Genomic DNA, 25,396 nt, shown 5'->3' on the forward strand with positions numbered 1-25,396 from the left:
CCGTCTTGCGCTCAGTATACTCGTCATTTGTTGTCCGAAAGTGCCAGGAATCAGAGCAAGTTAGTCGAGACGACGGCATAGGCCTCTCCTCTCCAGTCCAGTCGCAGATGCAGCAGCAGCACGCGGAAGCTGCCAACACGCCGCCGCCCGTGCGCAGCAGGAGCGCGTCGTCCCCCGCCACGGCGTCGGGCAAGACATTGACGCTGGCGGAGGCAGTGATCAAGAACAAAAGCAAGTCACCCGCGCTGGGCCCGACTCAGACTCAGACCTCCGTGCCTATGTTGGAATCAGACGCTTCCTTGGTGCGCTCGGCCCCGCAGCCCATGGTGGATCCTTCTGCGAGCGCTAGTGGCAGCTCCAGGGACAAGAAACGCGGCCTGAAAGAGACGAGAGACGCCGTGCCCGAGGACGACGGCCAGGCAAAGCTGCACGTGACGGACCCATCGCGGCTCTCGGACATGACGCAGCGGATGAAGCCCAAGCTCAAAGTGTCCGAGAGCGGCCGCTTCGAAGACCAGTTCTACCACGCACACGACGGCAGTAAAGCCATGGCCAGACTGCGCAAACGCGCCTACCAAAAGAAGACGGTGCATATGAGCGGCAACGACGTGGAGCAGTTCTCGGACGCCGACATCGTCACCAGCGGCTACTTGGTCAAGCAGGGCTCGTTCTGGAAGTCGTGGAGACGTCGCTTCTTCATCCTGCGTAGGGACCGACCTGTGCTGTGCTACTACACGTCGGCAGAGGAACTGGCCAAGTTGGGCGAGCTGGTGATCGACGAGAATACAACTGTGCAAGCGACGCCCAAGGACGGATTCCCGTTCCGATTCACCATTGATACGGAGGGACGCAAGCTGACGCTGTTTGCAGAGCAGGGGGAGGAGAGCATGGAGGCCTGGATCTCGTGCATCAATGGGTGTATCACGCAGCGAGTTCGGTCGGCCTCACGTGCCACGATGAATGGGTCGTTTGATCGGCGGTCGGAAGGAGGATCCTTCCGCTCTCAGCTGCAGGGGCGTATTTCGGAGAGCACGCCCATGCTGGATGAGCTCAATGTCGACCGTGCTAGCTTCTCGCGCTTGGAAAGTCCGCACATCACGAGCGGAATGAACGCTATGAAGCGCTTCTCTACGGATACTACAGTCATCCAGCAAGCGGCAAACGACTCTCGATCCGTTCGCGAGAATGAGGAGAAGCAGAAGCAGCAGCAAGTACAGGCCCGAGAGCACCGGAACTCTCGTCTCACTAGCGTTGCTTCTGCCCCAGTGGATGCGGCAAAACCGAAGCCTCGACTGTTTCGATCGTCCAGTGCTGGATCTATCCTCACTCAGTCAACATCGTTCAATGGTGTTGCTCGTGCGTACGACGACAATGGTCTGTCGATGATGCACTCCCCTTCTCATTCCGCGAGTAATTTACAACTGGGGCAGGTGCCGTCTAATTCCCCTCGCGCGCCGAGTCTTAGCCTGCCAGGGTTTAAGCCACACCCAAGCGTGGAATTGGCTGTATCTATTGGCAGCAAGGCAGTGCAAGATGTTCCTCAGATGTTGGTGGTTTTGTATAGCATTCGCCAGGGCCAACGTCCAGAGGAGATTTCACGCACGGAGATACGGGGTTCGCTTTCTCTTCGAGCGTGTGGCGGCGACTTTTACGCCCGTGATTTCAATGCTTTGCTTTCGGTGCCGCGTGCAGCACGCTCGATGCTGCAGTTTGAGCTTTTCTCGATGGTCAATCCTGCGTCGGAGTCGCTTGAAAATCAGAAGTCTCTTGGATTTGTCCGGGTTTCAGCGTTGGACGTTCTCTTCTCTCGTGAATCATCGATGCTACTTGAGTGCCATCGCACAGATTCATCGAAACAGCTCTATTATCTCATTTTGGATCGATTCATCCCACCTAGCCACAGTATTAATGTGAGCCACGCGTACACGTACGCGAAGCACCACTTTCTGGTGGACACCCAGGCAATGGAGAAGCGAAAGTCGGGTGATCTCATGTCCAGCTCCACTCTAAGTATGAGGGGCGGATTTAGCTATAGCGAGATGCTTCGTGGGCAGGTGGGCTCGTCGACGGGCACTCACGTGCTCGTTTCAGAGGAATTGTCGGCTTCCTATGTCTCGGTATCGATGACTGTTGCTTTCCTCAAGTACCTCCAGCGACGAAATGTGACACGTATCGACGAGGCGAAGCAGGTAGTCCGCGATATGAGGCAACATATCCATGCTAACACCGCTTCTAACGCTTCAAACGCCTCGAACGTCCGAGTACAAGATGTGGAAGAGAAGATGCGGGACGTAGAACTTGAGATGGCTCATTACATGCGTCTTCACGCGTCGTACCAAGAGAACCTTAAGCGATACGAGACCATGTTTGCATCTCTTGAAGACGGACGCGAGCAAGGCATCACCGGCTGCCTGAAACGGAGCAACATGAAGAAGGACAAAGCGACAGCATTTATGGCAACCAATCTTAATTGCCACCTCGTGCGCGGAAGACCAGTGCATCTCGCGGGCGATGTCGAGCGAGCTGACCAAGAAAGGCGAGGCAGCTTGACTTCTACGTCCTTTGATGATGCATCCGTATCTGACGATAGCGACAGCGAGGCGTCTTCAGCGGAGTTTGTGTACTCTGTGGTGACTCACGGCTGTGCTTCAGCTCATATTATGGGTTTCAAGGAGGGTGGACTGCGTCGCCTTCAGCAACAGTTGTTGGCACAGAGCCCACCAGACCCACGACTGCGCGAGCGTATTGAAATGAGAGAAGATGTGGTGCGTTCGCAAGTGCTAGCCATTGCAGGTGCTTCATTCCTCAATGCTGTGGGCCTTGCAGCGACTCGTGGCGGCCAACATCGCCAACGGTTGCTGCTTGCCTGCTCGACGGGTTTCTTGCTTAGCATCGAATCGTTGCTCAGTACTGTGGGTGCAGAAAAGGGAATGCTGGAGGATATGTCGGAAGGTGTTCGGTGGCTTAACAGCGTGGTAAGCTTCCAGCTTGTCCAGTCTGCTGAGGCCAATCCGCACATGGAGATGTCGAAGTGCGTTAGTGTGACAAGCACCCCAACCGGAGACCACGTGGTGGTTGCCTTTGCCGTTCCGCCTGATGTATTTTCCAAACTTCCGGAAGTACTGCAACAAGGTCATGCAATCAAGCTTCACGGTGTGATGTTTACTCAAGGCATCAACGAGATGCAGTCAGTGGCCAATCACTACCTAAACTCGAGTCTGCAAGACGAACTTAACTTCGAAAATGTGCAGATGCTACAACGATACTTCCGAGTTTACCAAACGCAAGTGACGGCTGGAGCAGGTGACGAAAAGAAGCGCGAAGCTGACTTAGCTGAGCTGGCTGAGCTTCAGTCTGAAATTGAAGCGCTTACTGGTCGGCTCAATATCCGCTCTGAGAATGTGCAGAAGAAACTGGTGAACATCCTTATTGCATCAAGCGATATCTGTCGGCGTCTTGGCGCTGGGCGCACTACATGCTGTAAGAGTGGCAAGGACCGCACAGCCATGTCGGTGACGCTGGAGACGTCTCGTTTGCTTGTGGATCATTTCCACGTAAAGCAGGGCGTACATCTCTGCAATGCCATGAGGGAGCGTGGCGTCCGTCGCGTAAACGTCCTGGCAAACACTGGCAAGACGAAATTTGCATTCAACTCGTTCCAGCTCAAGTATATTCCTGACTGCTACAAGCCGCCTCTTGCTTGCGCGGACTCTCACGTGTCCTCTTAGCAAGGCTATGCGTGGGGATGAATTTGCAAGATCTTGGTAAGTTTACTGTGTTCTTAGCCGACTGTGATTGAGTTCGTTGTACACTGTAGGATGGAGGTGTCAATCCCACAATGGATCGTTCATCATTTTGAGCTCCTTCTCTCTTTTCCTGCTGCGCTGCAACTTCTGGACCTGCGTCACATCGCAAAAGCACGGGAAGTGAATGGCTCGACCTTTCAGAATACCGAGTCTTGGCATTTTCTCTTTTCATGTACGCACCGCAAATCGCAGCTTCTGTTCGTGCTCTCGGTTGCTCCCCTCGAGCTCCTCTACCTTTGTTTGGAGAGTAGCCACCTTCGGATTGTAGTGCAAGGCGTCATGGAGCTGTTCTTCCAGCTGGGTGATCTGCTCCCGATACGTTTGACGAAGCTCGTGCTGGCAACGATACTTGTTTAGTGGAGAATCAATAAATCGCGAGCTGTTTCCAGTCTTACCTGCTGACGCAGCAGTTGTGCAGCGATTTTCTCTCCAAGTGCGGCAACCTTACTGCGCTGAGTACGTAAAGCTTCCTCTTGTCCCAGTAGGTGGATCAGTAGATCATCCTTTTCTCGCGACCCAATCTTCTCCAAAGCCGTTTTCAATGTCGGCAAGGGGCCCTCGCCGTCACTGCTGTTCCGGCTCTCTTGGTACTCACCCTGTTCGCGCCGCCACAAGCTTCTCAACTGCGTCGCGAGATCATCAACGGATGTCGATGCCAATGTGGTGGGGAGATCAAGGCCAGCGCTGATATTTTCCGTCCCAATTGGATTTACATCGGGATGTGGTCGTGAGGGCTCTGCCAGATGGTGAGAGGTGCGCGCCTGCAGAGCGGCATGGGCTTCCATTGCTCGTTGAAGACGCATAGTAGCTGGTACCTGTACAAGCGAGTCATGGTGAAGAGGATGAACTTGGGTTTCAAGACACCCGACTTGAAGCCCATGAAACAACGTACTGGTAGACGTTCACTGCATGCATGGCCGCCGCTGAAGGAAGAGGAGCGCGAGTGCGAGTCCATGGCGAGCGTTTATCCTGATGCTGGAAATTCCAAGAAGCGAAGAGTCGCTTATACTAGACTTGCTTCTACTGATTGGGTAGTACGAGCAGAATGCAGCTCTGCGACGTTGTTACTCTTATTAAACTCAATTCGCAATCTGTAATCAAGCGCGCAAACGCCTTAACGGCTCGCTGTCGTCACCACCATGAAGCTCTTCGCTATCGTTTGAATAGTAGTATTCACACCAAACTCGTGTAAGACGCCTCTTTTTCACAAATTCGGATTCTCTAACCTGCCCCGTTCAAGGTTCAGCTTAAAATTAGCGTCGATGAACGGCACAGGAAAGTTTCCTCCAAATTCTCCAGTCTCTAAGCCAGAACGAGCCGCGTCCGTCAGTTGCTCCCACTGAATGAGATCCTGAAAGTCGCTCTTCTTTAGAGTATTCATGTAAATGGAGTGGTAGCCGCTGCAATCGAAATCGCCGAAATAGTCTAGTTTCGCCGAAGTGCCGTCGATGCTACCCTCGAGAGCGGGATAGTAGATGAAGTACTCAGCGTCATAAATCGACGTAAGGACTCCGAGAATTTTCGGTTTTACGGCCTCAGGATAATCAAGCCAAACGATTGCATTTCCCCAATCGTGATGAAGCCCATCTTTATATCCATGTCCAATGGGAAATATCAAGCGTACATGATGGCCCAGACGTCCCTGTACAACGTGGATCGGCTGTAGACTTGAGAGTCTAATTCAGAGCCCTTGCAGCCTCCACTTTGAAACCCGGCTCCTTTCAGCCCCCCCCCCCCCCCCAACTCGTATCACCGGCGGCGTTCACAGCAGGGTACGGGAGACATCTGTTGAGAATACCGGGTACGAAGTTGCGGCTGGAACCCGTTTCGGAGACTGTAGCAGACTCAGGCCACGCAAACGGCTGTACGTTGTCGTGGTCGATCTGGGCAGCGCAATCTTCAGTGCTGCTGTCGGTGTGGCGCTGATTTGACCACCATCGAGAACTTTTCAATAAAAAGGTAAGCACAGGAAAAACGGGATCATGAACCGTCGCTATCAGTTGCAATTTGGTCAAGGATGAACCAACAAGAGGCAGCGGAAGACGCTGTTCTGTCGGCATCGAGCGACAGCAAGGACTTTCGTGAAGAAGATGCACTTGCAGCAACGCAGATCGGTATGACGGCGACACGCAGCAAACTGGAAAAGCTCATGAGCGGGTTCACCACTTTCGACGACGTCATGCGCATAGGCACACGGGTGCGACCTCTTAAGATTGCAAACCACTGGCACTCCTTAGACTAACCTTCAGTTTTGCTGATGTTGCCGCAAGTTAGCAACGTCGCGAGAAAGACGAGTATCGGTTGGCGGAAATGCGGCAGGAGATGAATCGACTGGAGCTCAAACTGGAGGCGGAGATCAAGAAGCGGATCGAGATGAACAAGTCGTTGCAGAACTACTGTGATGAGCAGGTGGCGCACATGACAGCAGCCTTCGAGGCTTTGCTGAGTGACCGTGCCAAGCAGGTTGATGATCGACTCGATCATCTCACACAGGAAATCAATGATCTCCAGGCTCTGGTTACAAAGGAAAAACACGGCATTCCGCTTATGATAGAGAACAAAACGAACGAGCTCACGCAGAAACTCATTGCGTTCATGGATGCCTTCGAGGAGGAACGCCAGCGACGCACGAACCAGGAAGCCATGATTTTGAAGCGTTTGGGCGATCATGAGCACGCGACGGCTGAATCCTTCGAGCGTGAAAGGGTACATCAAGATTGTGCTACGTGTTTGATGTCGGTCTCGCTGATTAAATTCATTTGTGCAGCACGACCGTGAATTGAAGTACTCCGAGTTGAAGAATGCGCTGGACACATACAGCTCCACTCGGATACGAGGTGATGAAAGGTTTCACGCGTTCGCACAAGAGGAGATTGCTAAAATCCAAAATGCTCTGGTTGCTGAAGCACAGGTTCGATCATGTGCATTTTTTGGCTTTCCGAATGGTGCAGATGAAACTTAAATTGTGATGCACTTGGTTTAGGCTCGTGAACGCGAAGACGACGAAATCGTGGAAGCGCTTAATCGCTACACGGCCAAGCTGCAGGACAGCCTCAAGGTCATCACGAGCCCAGATGCGTAGGTAGGATTTTCTAGCACTTACCGATTGAAATCTATATGCATGTATGGACCTTGGAATTTGGAAGTGACAACGCTTCCTATGCTAACAAGCGGTCCGATTCATGCGGAGAAGAAAGCTCTTCTTGCTTGAGATGGGAACGGGCCACAGCTTTATCTGCTTCTTGCTGCCAGTTGGGCTTTACGAATGCCGGAATGAAGCTAGCTGCAGATGTCACCGTGTATCCGCATATCATGCCTTGCCAAAGACCCAGCAGACTGGGGTGACGAGCATGAACTCCCAGGAGATAAGCCGAGGGTATGCCAACCAACCAAGCACCAGCAACCATGCCGACTGCAAGTGGCATCGGTCGTGCTTGCGCTTGTAGAATAGCCTGTTGTGGTCAAAATTCACATTTAGGTGTAAGTACTGTATCCTTCATGACGAAACCACTTGCTCAACTCACCAGGGCGTAGCAGAAGAAGGCCAATATGAAGTATGCTAGTGCTGCAAGAGCGCACACCTGGCTGAAAGTCGTGATGACCTCTGGACTGTCCGAGAATATTCGACCGAGGTGCTGTCGAGAACTAACGATAACTACACTGTTCACGGTGGTGAGTACAGCGATACAGCTCCCGCAAATTTTGGCTGCCAGAATCGCTTGCGAAGGCTGTCCAGCCCCCAAGTGGTTGCCAATACGCGTGACGGAAGCATTGATCACAGCGTATAGCGGGCTAGTGGCAAAGTAGAAGAGCTCCATCATCGCGTTGTGTGTTCCGAGCTTAATTTCACCGATCTTGGCAGCAAAGAGTGTCAGTACAGTCAACTGAGCATTCTCCAGAAGCTCGCCGGCTGCAAGAGGCATCCCCACGGACAGCAAATTCCACACAATCTGCTTGTCAAGGAAGTTGCTGTCCCAGCGCCAACTGCATTGCCGGTGGTACTTGCGGTAGACGTTCATATACCAGACATAGCTCACGAGTCTCAGAACCACTGCCACCGCCGTGCCCAGCGGACAACCAATGAACCCTATTTCAGGTAGCCCGAAGCGACCGTAGGTGAATCCGATGGCGAAGAAACAATTTAGCACGACCATGAGCACGTCGAACACAGCAGTCGGTAGAACGATGTTTTGCGCCTGGTAGAAGCTCGCAAGCACTTGAAACATGCTGCGCGGCCACAACCAGAGAAGTGAGAGTCGACCGTATTGCCCGGCCAAGGAAGCCACGTGTTCAGTAACCCCCGCCGTCAGCAGCAAGCTGTCTAGGTTCCACCACAGCAGAGCCATCGGGGCGCAGGCCACCGTGACGAGCAGACACGTCAACAACGTGTACTCGCCCACCAAATGGAAGTTCTTGGCGCCGAAGGCCTGCGAGCAGAGCGAGTTCATGCCTCCGTTGAACCCCTGCATGAACACGAGTGTGGACAGATCCAGACACAGTTGCGCGTAGGCGACTGCGGCCAGCTCATCCACGCCGAGGTGGCCCATGACACTCAGCTCCGTGATGGAGACGGCAAAGTAGCAGTACGCGGACAGCGCACTGGGTAGCGCCAGCGCCAGCAATGCGCGGGCTTCCTGACGACCTGTCAGCATCGTCCTGGTTTGCAAGTGAGCAAAATGTCAAATGGCGTCTCTTCATGATCTTATGTTGCCATCTCTAGTAGCGGCCCGCTTCAACTAAGTACTTGCTTTTGAGTACTTTTGGTTGCTGCCACAACATTGAGGTGGCCACAATCCAGTGCAGCATCTTTGCAGTGTTGACCCGAGAGGCATTCCTGGCTGGCAACTTGCCAAGCAGCTCTGCTTGCTCAGTCACCGTAAAAAAGTGAGGTATGACAGCCGCAAAATCGGATTTCACAGCATTCAAGGTAGTAGATGTTGGTACCTGCTCAACGGTTTACCCTCCATATCCGTTACCCACGGACCAGCGTCTTACACAGGCTATAATGTCTAACATTCCGTTCTCAGATTTTCACAACACAAAGATCGTTGACAGGATCACCACTCGGTCTCTTGCTGCGCTTGTGACGTGCAATGGCTCGCCCTTCTCCGCTCGCCGCGGCCTCTGAACTCACTCCGCTGCTGCCGGCCGACGTGCGCATGACGGTGTCCCCATCGCCCCATTCGCCGCCCTTCCGCCTGCCGCGCTGGTTCGTCGTCGCAATGTTCCTGAGTGTCTGCTGCTCGCTCGCCTGGCTCTCGCTGCTCGTGTTGGGGCCGCGGCTGGACGCCTCCGCCTACCTGTACGCGGGCGTGCTCAACTCGCTGCTCGGCAGCTTCCTGTCCGCCAGTGGCTACTGTTGCCAGAAGTACGCTCACCTCCGCGTGGCGCGCAACTCGGCACTGGGCACGGCCACCATGCAGACGACCTTCCTGGCGGGCCTCTTGCTGCTGGCTGTGGGCACCATCTCCGCCGTCGTCAACCTCAGTATCCTGGGCCAAGCCGTGCAGGCACCGTTCGCGGCGCTCACGCTCATCTACAGCGCGCTGCTGGGCAGGTTCGTGCTGCACGAGAGCTTCAGCGTGTACGACTTGCTCTCCAGCGCGCTCATCATCATGGGCGTGGGTGTGGACGTGTATGCAGCACAACTCGCAAATGTACCAAATAAGTCCTACACACTCCAGAGTCTTGGGCGGCTGCTCATGAGAGACTCCGTGTTCCCATTGGGGTACACGGTGATGGCGCTCGTCTACGCTATGCTGCTGCTACGACGCGTGAACACGGACAAGCTGCATCGCCACCCGATCGGACTGCTGGCGTTCAGCTCCTGCGCGGGAGTTATGGCGGGATTCACGTCTCTAGCGACCAAGTCGGTGGTGGAAGTGACCAAGTCGGCGCTTAAGGACCAAGACTGGCTGGTGTTCTTAAACCCGTTCTTCTTGCTGTTGGTGGTCGCTATCCCGTGCGCGCTGGTGCCGCAGCTCTTTTTCCTAAACAAGGGGCTCGAGTTCTTCGGCACGCTCAAATTTATCCCGCTGTATCAGGCCTTCATCATCATTGGCAACATGGGTTGCGGCATGATTTTCTACAACGAGATGGCCAGCTACAGCTCCAACGCGCTCATGTACTTCTTGGGAGGCATCATGATCACTATCTGTGGCGTGTGCGTTTTACTAGTCAAGCTTGACTCTGATGTCAATGGGGATGGCCGACGCTCAACGACAGTAAAGGCTGTGGATCGGCCAATGGATGAGTTGCTAGATGAGAAGAGCAAGTCAAAAGATAGATTCGCGACAGACTTCACGTTCGAGCAAATGAAGTGGGCGACGGATGCCGACGGTGCGAAGAAAAACGAGTTGCGCGTGTGCCGTGATTTCCGCGAGTGTCAGGAGGCCATTGTAGAGCTTCTGGTTTCCGCGCGCAAGTCGATCTACTACTCAACGTTCCTGTGTGACTTCACTCAAGTGTTACACTCAACAAACGAAGAGAGCAAGGACAAAACTTTTGTGTCGCTTTTGCGTGATGCTGTGAACCGTGGTGTCGATGTCCACATTCTGTACAATCCAGTGCGCGACTACGGGACGAACTCGATTGCCGACCTTCGTCTCATCTTGCCACCGGAAGTACATTTTGCTTGCTCTGTCAGTGACCTGGGCCCGAGCTGGTTTACACGCCACTTGTCGAACAATTCTCGCTACGCTTTTCACCACCAAAAGTACCTGTGCATTGATGAGGAAACTCTGATGGTCACGGGCTGTGATGTGAACACCGAGCGCGAAGGCTGGTTGTCGCAGAACCATCTCGGTTACTATTGGCATGAGCTCAGTGTTGTCTGCCGTTGTACGTCAGACATGGTTAGATGGATCAAAGCTAATCACAAGCCAGCAGAGAAGAAGCGCTATTACGACCAATTCATGGAGTCTCCTCCATTCCCGCTTGTGTCTGGTGGCTGGAGAGAAGAGAACGCAATGGTCAATATGATCATGAACGCCAAGCACTCTGTGCAGCTGGAGAGCCAAATCATGATTTCGGGTGGTTCTCTGCAGCACAACCGTATCTGCCCGGCCATTGTTGCACGTATCAGCCAAGCTCGCCGCAAGGGCGAATCTTTCCACGCGTTGATCCTGACAAACGCAGCTCAGAAAGATGAGCCGTCATTTCTGGCACGCACATACTGCATGCTCTCGATTCAATGGTCACTGGAGCAACTGGAGGACTGCGCGTTGGCGTATGGTCTGACCCTCGATGAGCTGTGGCAGCATCTGCAGGTGGGTCGTTTGGAGCATGATGGTGTGTTGATTAAGGTGCATTCAAACATCATCATTGTGGACGGAAAATACGCTCTTCGATCTTCGTCGAACCTGGCTGATCGCAGTTTGAGTGCACGCCCAAACGACACTGAGCTGGGATTGCTGTTTACGGGTCCTCGCGTGAACAAACTACAACAAGATCTTTTCAACATGTACCTCGGCACTACAGGCGAGACATACTCATGGGCCCATGTCTTTGAGAGCATTCGGGGTACTCCCACGAAAAAGCCGGTCGGAGTGATCAAGCAGTTGGAAAAGAAGACTTGGAGTCCTGTGTTCACGTGGTTCATGATGAACGTCTTCATCTACCTCAGCGAGGGTGCCACAGGCGGCCGAATCAAGGTGACCTACGAGACAACCGTCATTGGCGACGACAAGCACGAGTTCGAGACGTAGAAGTGCTAGATACACACTGTTGGGGATACTGCAACGTACTTCAAAGTATATGAATGCTCTTTTGATAAACTTGCTAATAGCCCATTTCCTTGATGAGAGTCTTGTAGCTTGCATCTTCCTGCGCTACTGATCTCGCTTCTTCTACTGGCGCGGGGCTGGATGAGTTCCATTGAGTTTATAGTGCCCATTAGCCCAGTATCTGAGAGTGCGTCAAAAGAAGGGTAAACGTACAGCTTCTTCGAGGGCAACTCCATGTCCAAAAGTTCCAGCAGCTCCTTTCGAGCAGAGCGCACATGTGAAATCTAAAACATGCATGATGGTGTTAGAAACTACAGCATCTCGAGTGGGCCGTGTTGCGACTTACCGAAGCGTCCCATGCGGTATCACTCAAGATTTCGACAACCGTGTCATACTAAAGTTTGAACAGAGAACACAAGTTAGAAATTCGACACTAGCCCAGAGCAACGCACATCGACAACTATAACCTTCTCCTCGTTGATAACCTCGTCGTGAAGAAGCAGCCGCGTGTAGAGCTTTTCGGCAGTCAGTTTTCGCACTTTTGGAAATTTGTGACCGAGGAACAGCACAAGGGCTCGCAAAGTCTTTGCCTCCGTTTTGGGGTCGCTTGGGAGTAAGCCAATCAGCACGCCTATGGCAGCACTAAGTTTTGGCACCGCCGTGCACTTTTGGATCTCGTCACGAAGCACTCCATACAGCCGCTCACCAAAGTCTGTAGTTGCTGTAGTATTGCCGTCTTCTGCTGGACGTTCCTCGAACAGAAAGCGCAGTAAATTCGACTCCAGCAGCAGCGCCATCGTTTTCATGAGGGGGATTGTGACGCGGTCGTCCTGGTGATGGCGCGCCAGTAGTGTCACTAGGAAAAAGCTGAACCGACTAAGCAGTCCAAAATCCTTGGACTGCAAATGCGAGCGCATCCACCCAAAAAGAGCGCCCTTGGAGGCTTTCACGACGCTCTCGGTTAAACCACCGACGCTAACGACGAGACCCGCGGCAACTTCCTCCATAAACTCCGGTATATCCATCATTTTCACAACTAACGGAAAAGTATCGTGTGCCATGGACCAATTCACGGTCAACGTTGAAGGGAATATCTGTTTCTCCAGTTGGAATCGGTCTGGTATCCCGTCCACGCGAGGAGAAGTTGAGTGAAGGAATCGGAATAATACGTTTCCGGCGGTCATTCTCATGCTATCCAACTTCTCTGCCAGTTGCTTCGCCAGGGCTCCAAACTACAGCAAAGCACACCAGCAGAAATTAGCTAATAGCAAATAGTAAAAACGCTTCACAACGTACAATAATGCCTACGACGTCTGGGGGCAATCGCCGAGCAAATGGCACCAAAGATGCCTGATTCGAACTCGAGCGCATTTCGGGAATCGTCCGGTCTGACAACTCAGGGATGTACAGCGCCTCACTGTCCAAACCTCGCACTGGTTCAGCCATAGAGAGCCTTTTCAAGTGAATGAGCCCCACCCCACTGGGACCAAAGTAGTAGTAGCCCAACGCTGGCCTTTCGAATTTCACGTAGCATACCGGATTGAAGTCAGCTGTACCGCTGATTTCTTCAATTTTGCGTTTTCGGTCAGATAAGCCATCAATAATCAACCCTGGGCCATAGTCAGTTTGTGCGACAACCCCTGCAAGACAGAAATGCTGTTTCTGCGCGTGGACATTTTCGCCAAGCAGCAGCTTCTCGAGACCAAGCATAGCTTCTTTGCGAACCCAGGACCCGACATCTCCGCGCTCGTCTACTCGATAATCTTGATGTATGCACTGGACGAATGTCTGGACTACAGCATCTTCCATACCTTCCAAATCAAGCTCAGATGATGGTCGAGAACTTAGGTCCACCAACGCCTGAACTGCAGCTACTCGGCTTCCAGGGTCTTCGTCTTCTGTTACCCGCGTTTGAAGCGTTGCCGATCGAATCACTGCATTGAATATCTCCTTTAGGCATGGTTGAATCAGCTCCTTAGCAGCAATCCCCGCAGCACGTAGAAATCCTCGACGTGCGGCCACATTAGGATTTGGGACTGCGACAGACACACCATTTTCCTTGGACAGAAGCATGATACCAGAATTGATGAATCGCGGTATTAACGCCTGCATATATTGCACATGGGCTGGACTGCCCTTCTCAAATATCTTGGGGCAGTACTGCGCCGTAAATGCACCAAAAGCATCAATTGCAGCATCCCGAACGCTTTCAGTCGGGTGCACAAAGCACTCTTCAAGCATTGACAAATACTTCTTCACATGAGCAAAACCCAAGCTCAGTCTAGAATTCGAGATCACTTCAATAACATTGCACACAGCGGTGCGGATCATCTCTCCGCCGCGTCCACGAAACAGACGCCGCTTGTCAATCTCAATGGGCAGTATTTTGACCTTCTTTTGCAGCTCTCCGTCAATAAATACGGGGACCTGGGCTAAGGACATGAGTAGTTCCGCGATACCCATAACTGCACCATGTCGAACGATCACCTCCGCATCAGGAGACAGAGCAGATTCCAGAAGGCGTGGAAACAAGCGGGTCATTGCATTAGGCGGATCTAACGCCCCTATCTTGCCCAACGCAGCAGCAGCAAGACAGCGAATCTGAACATCCCAGTGAACAATCTTGGAGCTGACGAGATGCTCCAGTAACGGGTACCGATATTCCGGATACTTCGCGACAAAAATGCTCACGTCCAGATAGGCGTGGCGTAAATTCGCTACCGAAAAATAGTCTGCTTTGGTAAGCAAGTCAATACCGTTTGGGAAATTAGTGCGTCCTTGCCGACCAACGTTCTCTTGAAAAGCCGCCGATGCAGCGCGACGACAGTTTAGCTCGCGGTCAAACACGCAGTTTACCAGCATTGCTGGTGCTAGAATTTGCTTCAACCACGGCAGAAGCAGAGTTGGCTCATACGCACGTGCAAACGACCAACAAGCATAGCAAGCAGCATCACGCACGTGAGATCCAATACTGTATGTACCCTTGCGAATATCGTACTTCAAGGCATTAGCCACACAGTCCACAGCATCGGGAAGGCGTTGAGGCAGTAAAACACCACGGCGCGCAAGTTCTGCGAGTGCCAGACTTGCTCCATGCCAAGCCCCGTCATCCTCCGTGGCCACAAAGAGCTCAAGCACAGACTGAACGATATCGTCTGCAAACTCATACGGCAGGCGCCCAGTGATCCGTCCGATTCCCTTGGCAGCTGACCACCGCACGACTGTGTCTTTGTCCCGCAACCCACAGAGAAGAACCTCAACTATTTGCTCCAGTTCTTCCACCACTTCGAATGCATCGTCATCATCGTCGTTGTCGTGAGCCTCTTGCGTATGGCCCGATGTCGCAATGGCGGTGTTGCCGGTGGCCATGATTAGTGACTTCATATTAAGCTCTAACGACCGCATACCGCGGCTGTACCGCCACGAACGCACCTTGGGAGGCAAGTACAACAGCCCCAGACGTTGTACAAGCTTCACGCTGAGCTTACGGTGCAAAGTGCTGCTGCTTGGACGATCCAACCGCGCATTGTTCTCGGTGAGGTGGGCCACGAGCTGCATTACAGTCGTAAAGTAAATTCGACTGGCCTCAATATGCTGTTCCCGTGGCGAGTTCTTGGCGATATGCGCCAAGCAGAGCATAATTCCGGTCACTTTAAACTGCAGCACGCGCATATCCTTGCCCTCAGACGCAGCCATAAGTTCTCTATTTGCCCAATTCAAGAACTGCGTCAGATAATGCTGCTCCATGTCTGGCCGGCTGAGCAGTCGCGACAAGCACACCGCCGCAGCGACCTGCGTGGCACCTGGATCGCTCAGATAATCCTTGCACAGTGTGACAATGTTGGACACAATGGAGATCGTTCCATTGGCACTGTCAGCAGCACTGGGTGAAGACGAGTCGATGGTGTTGAGATCAAAAGGCACGAGGCACAGCATCGAAATCCATAGCAGCAGCACGTAGCGCGTTTCCCACGCCGAGTGATCTGTTCGGTCCTGTGACTGCAGCAGTTGCAGCGTCGGCTCGAAATCGCTCACCTCATGAGGCAGCAGCTTCACCACCGTCTTGTACCCGCGCACTTTGCATAAGTGGTACACGATCTGGAACAGTTTGTGCAGCCTCGGGTTGCGATACATTTGGCACGGGAAGGCCACGCCGTCAGACTCGGCCACTGCGTCCACTCTCTCGGCCATGACCCTTTTGATCTCCTGCACAATTGGGTCCAGCATTTCGTGCAGATAAGGGTCCAACAAATGGGACTGCTCCAAGTACCTGTCCAACTAAATAGTTCAGCAGCACAAAATTAGGTCAAATAGAGCAGAAGGAGGCACTAGCGTAGCGTACAATCTGCGTGACCGTGGTGTGGGCGCCCAGGAACTCGCGGTCCACGTCGCTCTGGGGCGTCGGGAGCCGCGTTTGTACCAGTTTCCGCAGCAGATCGCTCATTTGCTCGCGCTCGTCGAAGAAGCGCTTCTCGCTGCAGCTCTCGCCCTCCAGGGCGCTTTCGTCCGGGTCAGCTACCATGGCTGCGTTGCCTGGCGTCTTAGGAGTCAGATGCAACCTGCACGGGGAGATAGAAGCGTCTACAGACGGAGATATAGAGGGAGAACGATGGCCAGTCGGTGTTGCGTCCAAGCGGATCTTGTGCAGAGGATCACCTGGGCTATTTACAAATGGCAAGATAACAGGAATGATTGTCGTTGCTAAAGGTACATTCCTGTTGGTGGCGAGATTGGTAAAGATGATGGTGGATTGAAAGGCAAGTTGAAGTGAAAGTTGCCGTGTCTGACCGAGTCAATAGCAACAGATCCAGGGCTGGACTAGGTACGCATCTCTTGCAGTGTCATGCTGCAATCATATATTAAATGGAGTGGTGTGTCTGTAATGTTGTCGTCATTCCGTATAAATAGCGTGCACAGACCTCAACCAAGTGTCCGCACGTTGGTGAGCAATTGCACACAAGCGATGGCGCAGCGCGGTGCAGCGTGGACAGAGGACGATGAGCTGGAGATCAAGCAGTCGCTCCATCAGAAGGAGGCCATAACGGCTCAAATGATCGGGATCATCTCGGCGAGGCTCAACTCGCTGCAAACCACAGGTTCGAAGGTCGTTCGCCACCTCTGGTCCTTAGAAAACTAACTACCCTTTTGCAATGTGCACAGCCAACAACCGGAAGCACGGGCTTGAGTGCGATCTACGCATCAACTCGGACTACTGTTCCAAGATGGTCCCTCCACTCGTAGACACACTGGAAAATCGAGGCGCGGCGGCTGCCAAGAGCCGAGCGATCTCGTCGTCCACTCTCGCGAGCAATCAAGCCATGCTAGAACGATTATTTGGGCCAGACGAGAAGATTCGAGCACACATGGTACGTTTACTTGACTTCGATGCTGATGCCCCCACTAATGTGTTATTGCTATTCACCAGCAAGTGCTGAAGAAAAAGAAGATGGAGGTCCAGAAGGGTGAGAATAGGCGCAATGCGCGTGGACAGATCGAGAAGCAGTTGCAAGCAAGCATTGAAGGGCATATTACTCGCACGGTGGAGAGTTTTGTGTACAGGATGAACGACGGAGATATCGGCGCTAATATCAGTGTCGGAGCTGCAAATTTGAGAAGTAGCATCTACATGAACACCAACTTGCTCCTGCTGCATACGTTCGAGCGGATACACACTAACCACGGCCGGCGAAACTTCAAGCGTTTTCTCCTGTCCGAGCTCTCTGGAGCACTCTTCGAAGAGATATTCTGGCTGGTTTTCTGTCATTTCTACCAGAAAGACTCGTTGGCTCAGCAGCAAGCTCTCGCAGACGAAATCAGTACCAAGTATGTCAAGATGGTAGCCGGGCTACGCGGAAGCATGGACTATCTCTTCCGTGTATACCCATACGCTATTGCTAGTGGCGTTGGCTGGGGCTTTCATTATCTCTTTCCAGGATCCCGCCACCTCTACACGACCGAGTTTAAAAATGATGTTTATCTTTTCGTGTGCCAACTGTTGCTTGGGCTCAAGATGACCCCAGCATCGGTGCAATCCATGAGACGGCAATACTTTCCTGAAGAGATTGTGGACGACTTAGGCGCCAAGATTAAGCCATTGGGCAAGCTATCGGCCTCAGCATCTACTGGAGCGATCGGTGATGGTACAATTGCGGGAGGTGGATCAGCTAGAACTGGTGTAGGTGACATTTCCCACCTACCAAGGCTTCTTTCGCCGCAAACCTCGCAATCCCTAGCAAAATCAGCTAGTGAGCCTTCATACCTGGGTAAGTTAGCGCTGGGAGACAACAGCATCGCTAAGATTCTTGAACCTCCGACAGTGTCATTGTATAATGGCGATCTCGACGGTGAAGACGGCTTGGGAACAACGCACCGCTTTCGACGTCACCAACAGCGCGCACTTTTCAATTCAGCTCAGTTGAGTCCTCTCATGAAACAGTACTTCCATTCACCAACCAAGAACGCGAAGAAAGCCAGCTTCGTTTTACGCACTACGCCGGCTGCGGACTGCGCTGTAGGTGGCGAAGAGACTTTCCACAAGTTGTAAGTATCTTGAGCCGCTTGCTTTGGGAGACGTCTTCGACACTAAACTGTTCACTTTGTCATAATACAGTTACCGACGCAAAGCACAGAAGGGTTGTGCGTCTGAGTCACAGAAACAGCATGATAAGTGCATGAGAGAAATTCAGAAGGAGCAGCGTGATACCAAGCGCGAAATTGCTGCACTGCACGAGACGCGAGACTTGGTACTGGGTAGTGGGAAGAAGGCGTTACAGGCATATTGCACCGTTCTCATGAGCCGCAAGCATGCTAGTGAAGTGGAGGATGCTGCAATGTCTGCAGCTGCGCCTAATTAATCGGACCAACGGAAACTAGCAAAACTCAGTGACCCCAAGCAAACATAACCCACCGTCCCAGCCCTGTAAGCATCCAAGCGGCAAGGCTTTTCAGATACCACCTGTCTTTTGCTGTGTCGTGGTCTGCTTACACTTTTACGTTAGGTTAGTGATACACTAGAGGGAACTCAGCGCTCTCACACATTTGTTTCGCTGCAATTGTTGGGGCTAATTGTGCGATAGTCAGCCGACAATGGAATCCATGAAGAATGATGAGTCTCGAGATGCGCAAGGGCAACATGGAGGTTCGACCTAGTGTTGACAAGCGCAGGTTCTACTCGTGCTAGAACCAGTCGTGGGGGCCTCCGTCAGCGCATTCATCCACACAGGCCGAAGCAAGAAGTACATTTCGTGCTCGGGCCACTCGATGCCAACGTCGTCAGCGTCCACGCCATCAAGTACGTCAGTAGCAGCAGACACGCTATTCTAGCTGTTTCATCCAGTTATATTCTTCTTTTCCCCCAACTTTTTACCAATCACTGATTGGATCTCTTGACACGCGAGAAGAATCGAAGATGGCGGCGGCGAATCTGGAGGTGATGGTGGCGGAGCTCAGGCGTCTAGCCCCGCGGCTGCGTGACTACGAGCCGAGCGACGAGACATGGCAGCAGGTCCGATAGTCGAGCAATTTTGCTGCTCACTGCTCTCTTCGGGGGCTCAGAACAGCCTCGACTAGTGTGTTAATGACTAAGCGACTGTTGCGGATGCTGTTTCATTGACTGCAGGCGGAGAAGAAGGCGCTGGAGGCTCGTGACCAAGTGGAGACGCTGTTGCGCTCGGCTGAAGGTGTGGCGCTGCTCCGAGGCAGCGGTGCGCTGCAGGACATGAAGAAGCTTGTGCCGGATGTAAGTCGTCTGCTGTGCTGTGAGGCTGGTACTGCCGATATTAGTGTCCGGTTATACTAATTGGAGCGTGTGGTACCTGTCAGGTGACTCGTGAAGAGATAGCAGAGCTGAAAGTGTCGGACTTTGTGCTGGGCATGATCTTTGAGAAGCCCTTTGCGGTGTTCGAGCGCGTGTTCCGTGGGTACGGAGCGGAGGTTCGTCACATTGATATTGCCACTCTGCTTTACCAGTAACTATCAACGGTTGACATAATGATGGTGTGTGGGTGTTGGTTCGTACAGTACGCGAAGGAACTGTCGAGCGAGGCGCGCAAAAGTTCGAGCCTCATCAAGTCTTCCTACGTAGGTTACTCTGACCAACTCTACCGTACCGGTTGTAGTGTTAAGGCTCACAAACCGACGTTACTTGGTGCTGTAGATCTACGGCGAGGTCGTGTTCTTTCCCTTTGCTGACATCATCCGCTGGGTAGCTCCGTCGCTGCCGGAGTTGTCTATCTTCTATGATCTGGTGCGTTGCTGCAGCGAGTGCGCGTCGCGGTGCTTACAAGCACAACTAATTGGGTGTTTGAACTGCTAGGGATCCGGTACCGGCAAGGCAGTGATCGCAGCGAGTTTGGTGCATCCGTTCGAACAGGCCATCGGAATTGAGCTACTGGAGGTGGGCTAATGGGCGCAAAGTGGAATCCGTGTGTTGTTCGATTCTGATTGAACTGTTGTTGCATGCAGCCTCTGGTGCACTGTGCTGAGAAGCGCAAGGCAGCTTTAGAGAAGCTCAAGACCCCGCTGTTTAAAACAGACATCGACTTCATTACAGGCAGTCTGCTGACAACCAAGTGGGAGGATGGCGACGTTGTGTTCTGTCACGGCACGTGCTTCGATGACAAGTACGAATGCTTAAGCCATCATGAAGAGGGGCAAAGGGTGTTGAATTGACAAGATTTTCTGTCGTTGACAGGGAATGGACGCAGATTTCTCTGGCGGCCGAAAAGCTCAAGCAGGGCGCATTCTTCATCTCGACGACGCATGTACTGCGTACGGGGTTGTTCGAAGTTGTCAAGAGCCTCAACTTCATTATGAGCTGGGGAACTGCTACGGTCTACATCCATGTACGTCTCCATGGAAGATTTTGTTCGCAATACTTGCGAGTGCGTTTACTAACCTGCTGCTTTGTGTATCACCAGCGCCGTCGCAAAATTGGTCGCTGGGCTGCCCAAATGCTGCGTGGTGGTCACTCCACACGCACGGATCTGTTGCAGCAGCAACCCCAGAACTACCAGAAGGAAGAAGGTGTGGGCTCTCCTGCGATTGATGACGCGGAAGAATAGTAGCTTTTACAAAGTAGAAACGGGTCTCAACAATCTAGCAAGTTCATTCTTGCAGCTCGTTATTTAACTTTTCGCCGCCCGCCGGCGGCACAGTTGTTGGCTGCGACTTCTCTGTGCACTAGAGCTGTAGCACTGAGCTCCATGGCAACGATGAGACTGGCTCAAACCCACGTGAGTAAAGTTGGCTAAGGTTTCAAGGTTTGCTTCACTAACGGGTTTGTGTTTCTAGGTCACACGGCCACAAGTGGCAGTGCGAGGTTTATTATGAAACAGCGGATTTGGTTGAGAACGTCACGAGCTATTTAAGAGATTGAGTTGGAGATATCAAACGCTGAGGACAACGCATTCAAACACGATGGGATTAGAAAAGCGAGACAACTTCGCTGCCTTGACTTAGATAAAGTCAGGGACTCTGACACTGACAAAGGAATGGCGAACTCGATCCGATTGAAGTGGGTGGATGACTGCAGCCGCTACACCCTCATCGTTCATACTCATCGCGTTCATTGCCAGCAAAAGGATGATGCGCGCCAAATGTTACCCGTTTGATCAGCGAAGCCTGGAGCTGGCGAAGGCTGTGTGACTACAATGCTGACGGCAATTCTTCCCTCAGCATGGCAGAAGATTCGAGATGGGGTCAAGATCGCTTCCGGTGAAAAGGTATGGTGGTCTGCAGTGAGTCAAACTGTGTTATCACGCGTCTCTTGTTTTGCTTTGTCGTGGTGAAAGATGATGTGCCCGGTTTTATACTTCAAGTGTGCTTCTTCTCCGTCATTCGAGGATGCAAACACGTCTTGACAGCGACGCTGATTAATACGTGAGCCAGGGCAGGATAGACGCGCAAGTGCTGTCTTATTATTATTGATAAGCCATCCAGCATCAAGGACGCCACCAGCCACGATTATTCGACAATTCACTGCGTATAATGCAACATCCAAGCACTCCTGTCCAATAACTGGAAGGAGTTCGTTCTACTTGGCACCTTGTCCTCCCGCAACGCTGCTGTTTGATGCATGAATTCTTGCACCGACAGCTACCGAATCCGCATTTGACACCAAAGAAGCAAACGCAAACCACATTTCCAATACGGGTAAGCATGGACGCCACTGCGTTCTCTATTGCTAGATTACTTTTTCTGGTGTGCAAGCTTCTTGTGACGCTTCTTGACGTGCTTTGGAATTTTCGTCTGCCGCTTGCTTTTTTTCTCTTCCCTCACCTCCTGCTTGCGGGCCTTCTTGTTCTGCTTTTCCAAAGCTTTCAGCTTTTCGCGCTCCTCGCGCTTTTCTTGCCGATACGCCGCCCGTTGTTCGTCTGTCAGCGGTACCTTACCCGAGAGAGAATCTTCTTCTTCCTCCTCATACTCGCTGTTGGACTCGTCACCACTGGCACTTTCTTCCTCGTCATCATCTTCCTCGTCGCTCGAGCCAAGCTCCTGGTCATCCTCCTCGTTCAAGAGATCCATGATACGCGTGCCCTGCATGGCTGGAGGAGGCGTCGTCCCCTGATCAACTTCGAGACGGGAGATGGCCGTCACCAACGCCTTCTCCATGGTGCCCGCTTGGTACGCGAGTTGTTCGCGCTCCGAGTGCAACACCTCGCCCAGCGAGCGAGGGATGAACGTGCTCATGAACACAGCTTCGTCCACCTGCTCCTGGTTTGTACGCTCCACAGGACGCTCAGCGATTACGCGCTGAATCGCTTCGAGGTGTTCATCAACGTCGTCGTCAGCAATGCGCGGGTCCGTAACGAAGTCGAACAGCTCCTGCGTGGTCATGGGGTTTAGCGCGCCCGTCTTGCGGAAGTAGTCGGCGATGTTGCGGCAATCCTTTCGCAAGAAATCGTTGGCGCTCGGGTGTTCGTGCTCTACGGACTGGGACACATCGATGAAGAAAAGCTTCGTCTGGTAGTACAGGATGTTGTACTCGCTCAAGTCGCCGTGCACGAGGCGACACTTCTGGTACATAACGCGCATCATCTTGATGCAGTAGAGATAGCACTCGCGGTAGCGGATGTCACTGATCTTGGCGTCTTTGAGGCGCGGAGCCGCCCAACCATCGTGCCCGATGAAGTCCATGAGCAGCACATGGGAGCGCAGCAGGATGGGCGCCGGGCAGAAGATGCCGGAGTCTCGCAGTCGCCGCAGGTTGCGCATCTCCTTCTCGGCCCAGAGCTTGACCATTTTGCGCGGGTTGCTCTTGGAGTAGCCGTGGCGGAAGCGGAACTCACCAGAAACGTACTTCTCGCGGTCCTTGAAGACCAGGATGGACGTCTTGTACACCTTGATGGCGCCCTCGCGGCCGTCGGGCAGCCGCGCGTGGTACACGTTGGCCTCCTTGCCCGTGCTCAGGCAGCCGTTGATCTCCGTCACGATGCCGTGGTTCAGCATCTTGTACAGGATCATGCGCGTGCGTGGGTCCAGCACCTGCTCCGTCGTGGCGCGGTCGTCGCGGCCCGTGTGGCGCGAGCGTCCGCTCTCCTCATTGCGCAGCGTGCGCGCCAACTGGTTCTCGGCGGCCTTGGACAGGCGGAAGTCGTCCTCGTGCTTCATGTTTGGTCTGCTGCGAAAAGTGACCAGCAACCAACGAAAAGTACAGCGTCTTGTTTTTGCGGGACAGAGGGCACATTTGTGTGTCGAGCACAAAATCTGATTCCTAGCAAATTGACTTCGAAATTGAACCCATAATACAAACTGCGTCCTGAAAATACTGTTCCGTCACAATTGGGAACAAGTGAACGATGGACGAGGAGAAGGAGGAGATGTACACGCACCTGGCGGCGCAGATGCTGGAGCTGCATGCGTCAATCGCGCTACTGGCACAAAATGTGGAGAAGATGGCGCGTACGGACGAAGAGGTCACGTCCATGACGCGCATTTTCAACGGAGTGTACGTGCGGCGAGACGGAATTCAAACTGCTGCTGCACACTAACTGGTTCCTGCCGCCAAACTGCAGGTTTAAGAACGCGGCGCAGCAGACCAACTACCGAGAGCCGCCTCCCAAGTAAAAAGATCGTTCGTCTGCATCCCATGACATGTCTGGCATCCATCCAGTCGGTCATTCAGCCGACGCTGTTGACGTTGTCGTCTGCGGTGGATGGAGCCTCGTATTTTAGATTAATCAACGCTGTTCGAGATGTGGTCGCGGCTGCAAAAGCTCAGCTAGTTTGGTTGCATCGGAGAGAGAAGGCTGGAGATGCTGACGCTAACGGATGCACGAGTACGCTGCGAACAGCGGCGTGGTGGCATCTGGAATGGTCCAGTCGAGGACGTTCGCCTCGCGCGGGGCGTAAATCTTTACCTGTCGGATGTGGGTGTCACGTCCGTTCTGGTGCATCGCTAGGAGCACAATCTGTAAGAAGAACGTGCGCAGCGGAGTCTACAAAAGCATAAGCCCCCAACAGTCAGCAATTGTCTCCAAAGCGCAGGACTACCAGCGCTGCTAGTGCTGCATCAGCGCTGTCGAACCGACCTGCTCCGAGCCATCGCCCGTGTACAGTGGGATGGAGATCCAGCCGTTGGGCTCCACGATCTGCTGTACGTGGATCTCCTTGAGGTCGTGCGCGGTGGAACCGCTGCGGATGGCGATTTTCTTGGGCGTGTAGCTCTCGTCCAGCTTGTAGTCCAGATACAGCGCCACCTCCTTGATGGCCATCTTGCGCGAGAACTGGATGTTGATCAGGTGCGGCTGCATGCCGTCCGACTGCCAGTACGTGTCCATATTGTCTGCCACACCCAACGACATCAGTTGGCTAGCCCTCTGTTGTCTTGCAATAAGTATGCCTCAAGCACGCACTATCGCGCAGTTGGTCCACGCCGTTGCCTGGCTTAGCTGAGGACAGAGACCATACCGCGTCATCTCCCACTTCGCGGCGGCCCTCGCGCGCGGCGTCCGTATGAAGCTCCATAGAAATGGTTCAGTGTAGCACTGCAAAATATGTTGTTATATAGGCCCTCTCGAAAAACATTCAAGTTGAAGTCCATTTTTGGGGTACGTCATGGGAGATACACTCGACTAGATCTCCATCAAGAGGGCGGGCGGGGACAACGCCGTCTCATCCACCGCAGCTCCGGTGTCCCGAGGTCCCTCCATCAAGGTACAGCCGTACCAGTACCCTCCTCCACGTGCGTGTACCCGCTTTGTCCTTGTCTGTAGCTGCCCCCAAGCAACCGCGGGTACATGGTCCTCTGGGTACAAACAAGGGCATTAACTCGTTGGCGCACTGAAGGGTTACGCTGGTGCTATGCTGCAGTCCAAGATGCTGGAGCAGCACGTGTCCAACGCGCGCAAGGCCAGGCAACAGCAGGAGGACGAACAGGAGAGCAGGTTCCAGTACATTGAGCCTGCTGCTGAGCCGCCGTGCCCGTCACTTGCGATGCTTTCTAATGAACAAATGAAGGCGCAGGAGCGGCAGAGCGCCCTGTTTCAACCCGCGTGGCCACATTCTCGTTGTCTACACAGGCCGTGTTGGCCATGAATCCTATGGCGACGGGCGGTCCGTCGCCTCCTGTAGCTGTCATGCTGAAACGCTCGCCAAGTTCCGCAAGATTCAGCTCTCGAATGCGGCCATTCAGTCAAAGTTGACATATAAATGCAGTCAGTCCACGTGAACTCGATGACGGTGCTGATTGTGATACCGGTACGAGGAACGGATCGTGTGGGGTCTTGTAAAGGCGCCATTTGGTCTATGTGTTGGATTGTAGGTGTCAGAGGTGAAGAAGCAATGCGAGTCCAGGCTGGATTTCACACGATGCGGGTATGCCACTCGCATCAATTGTGCAGGTCGATAAACAGATCACGCTACAAG

General features: G+C 53.1%; 11 protein-coding genes across 11 annotated transcripts; 6 read left to right on the top strand and 5 right to left on the bottom strand.

The window, feature by feature from the left end:
* Nucleotides 1–107: 107 nt before the first annotated feature.
* KRP23_7156 (Type II inositol 3,4-bisphosphate 4-phosphatase) lies at nucleotides 108–3,728 on the top strand (the record flags this gene model as incomplete). The annotated part of the gene is made up of 1 exon (XM_067892435.1): nucleotides 108–3,728. The coding sequence occupies one exon, from the start codon at nucleotides 108–110 to the stop codon at nucleotides 3,726–3,728; it is 3,621 nt and encodes a 1,206-aa protein (XP_067744315.1).
* Nucleotides 3,729–3,827: 99 nt separating this feature from the next.
* KRP23_7157 (uncharacterized protein) lies at nucleotides 3,828–4,761 on the bottom strand (the record flags this gene model as incomplete). Its single annotated transcript, XM_067892436.1, has 4 exons — nucleotides 3,828–3,899; nucleotides 3,987–4,142; nucleotides 4,202–4,621; nucleotides 4,699–4,761. 4 exons carry the CDS (start codon nucleotides 4,759–4,761, stop codon nucleotides 3,828–3,830), a joined length of 711 nt encoding a protein of 236 aa, XP_067744316.1.
* Nucleotides 4,762–5,823: 1,062 nt separating this feature from the next.
* Nucleotides 5,824–6,888, top strand: KRP23_7158 (SF-assemblin; the record flags this gene model as incomplete). The annotated part of the gene is made up of 4 exons (XM_067892437.1): nucleotides 5,824–6,003; nucleotides 6,081–6,512; nucleotides 6,574–6,717; nucleotides 6,790–6,888. 4 exons carry the CDS (start codon nucleotides 5,824–5,826, stop codon nucleotides 6,886–6,888), a joined length of 855 nt encoding a protein of 284 aa, XP_067744317.1.
* A 433-nt stretch (nucleotides 6,889–7,321) lies between these two features.
* On the bottom strand, nucleotides 7,322–8,458 carry KRP23_7159 (Multidrug and toxin extrusion protein 1; the record flags this gene model as incomplete). Its single annotated transcript, XM_067892438.1, has 1 exon — nucleotides 7,322–8,458. The coding sequence occupies one exon, from the start codon at nucleotides 8,456–8,458 to the stop codon at nucleotides 7,322–7,324; it is 1,137 nt and encodes a 378-aa protein (XP_067744318.1).
* A 441-nt stretch (nucleotides 8,459–8,899) lies between these two features.
* KRP23_7160 (putative magnesium transporter NIPA1) lies at nucleotides 8,900–11,512 on the top strand (the record flags this gene model as incomplete). Its single annotated transcript, XM_067892439.1, has 1 exon — nucleotides 8,900–11,512. The coding sequence occupies one exon, from the start codon at nucleotides 8,900–8,902 to the stop codon at nucleotides 11,510–11,512; it is 2,613 nt and encodes an 870-aa protein (XP_067744319.1).
* A 73-nt stretch (nucleotides 11,513–11,585) lies between these two features.
* KRP23_7161 (Tubulin-specific chaperone D) lies at nucleotides 11,586–16,052 on the bottom strand (the record flags this gene model as incomplete). The annotated part of the gene is made up of 6 exons (XM_067892440.1): nucleotides 11,586–11,667; nucleotides 11,744–11,814; nucleotides 11,877–11,924; nucleotides 11,998–12,762; nucleotides 12,827–15,808; nucleotides 15,873–16,052. 6 exons carry the CDS (start codon nucleotides 16,050–16,052, stop codon nucleotides 11,586–11,588), a joined length of 4,128 nt encoding a protein of 1,375 aa, XP_067744320.1.
* Nucleotides 16,053–16,493: 441 nt separating this feature from the next.
* Nucleotides 16,494–18,384, top strand: KRP23_7162 (Protein FAM227B; the record flags this gene model as incomplete). The annotated part of the gene is made up of 4 exons (XM_067892441.1): nucleotides 16,494–16,626; nucleotides 16,691–16,896; nucleotides 16,956–18,070; nucleotides 18,141–18,384. 4 exons carry the CDS (start codon nucleotides 16,494–16,496, stop codon nucleotides 18,382–18,384), a joined length of 1,698 nt encoding a protein of 565 aa, XP_067744321.1.
* A 554-nt stretch (nucleotides 18,385–18,938) lies between these two features.
* On the top strand, nucleotides 18,939–20,592 carry KRP23_7163 (uncharacterized protein; the record flags this gene model as incomplete). Its single annotated transcript, XM_067892442.1, has 9 exons — nucleotides 18,939–19,034; nucleotides 19,149–19,268; nucleotides 19,352–19,462; nucleotides 19,550–19,609; nucleotides 19,686–19,775; nucleotides 19,845–19,925; nucleotides 19,994–20,151; nucleotides 20,223–20,373; nucleotides 20,449–20,592. 9 exons carry the CDS (start codon nucleotides 18,939–18,941, stop codon nucleotides 20,590–20,592), a joined length of 1,011 nt encoding a protein of 336 aa, XP_067744322.1.
* Nucleotides 20,593–21,718: 1,126 nt separating this feature from the next.
* Nucleotides 21,719–23,140, bottom strand: KRP23_7164 (Serine/threonine-protein kinase rio1; the record flags this gene model as incomplete). The annotated part of the gene is made up of 1 exon (XM_067892444.1): nucleotides 21,719–23,140. The coding sequence occupies one exon, from the start codon at nucleotides 23,138–23,140 to the stop codon at nucleotides 21,719–21,721; it is 1,422 nt and encodes a 473-aa protein (XP_067744323.1).
* A 188-nt stretch (nucleotides 23,141–23,328) lies between these two features.
* On the top strand, nucleotides 23,329–23,596 carry KRP23_7165 (uncharacterized protein; the record flags this gene model as incomplete). The annotated part of the gene is made up of 2 exons (XM_067892445.1): nucleotides 23,329–23,477; nucleotides 23,545–23,596. 2 exons carry the CDS (start codon nucleotides 23,329–23,331, stop codon nucleotides 23,594–23,596), a joined length of 201 nt encoding a protein of 66 aa, XP_067744324.1.
* A 197-nt stretch (nucleotides 23,597–23,793) lies between these two features.
* On the bottom strand, nucleotides 23,794–24,496 carry KRP23_7166 (Anaphase-promoting complex subunit 10; the record flags this gene model as incomplete). Its single annotated transcript, XM_067892446.1, has 3 exons — nucleotides 23,794–23,967; nucleotides 24,061–24,314; nucleotides 24,385–24,496. 3 exons carry the CDS (start codon nucleotides 24,494–24,496, stop codon nucleotides 23,794–23,796), a joined length of 540 nt encoding a protein of 179 aa, XP_067744325.1.
* Nucleotides 24,497–25,396: the final 900 nt, after the last annotated feature.

This window comes from Phytophthora ramorum (genome assembly GCF_020800215.1).
Source record: "Phytophthora ramorum isolate Pr-102 chromosome Unknown Phyram_PR-102_s0006, whole genome shotgun sequence".
NCBI classification, from domain to species: Eukaryota; Oomycota; class Peronosporomycetes; order Peronosporales; family Peronosporaceae; genus Phytophthora; species Phytophthora ramorum.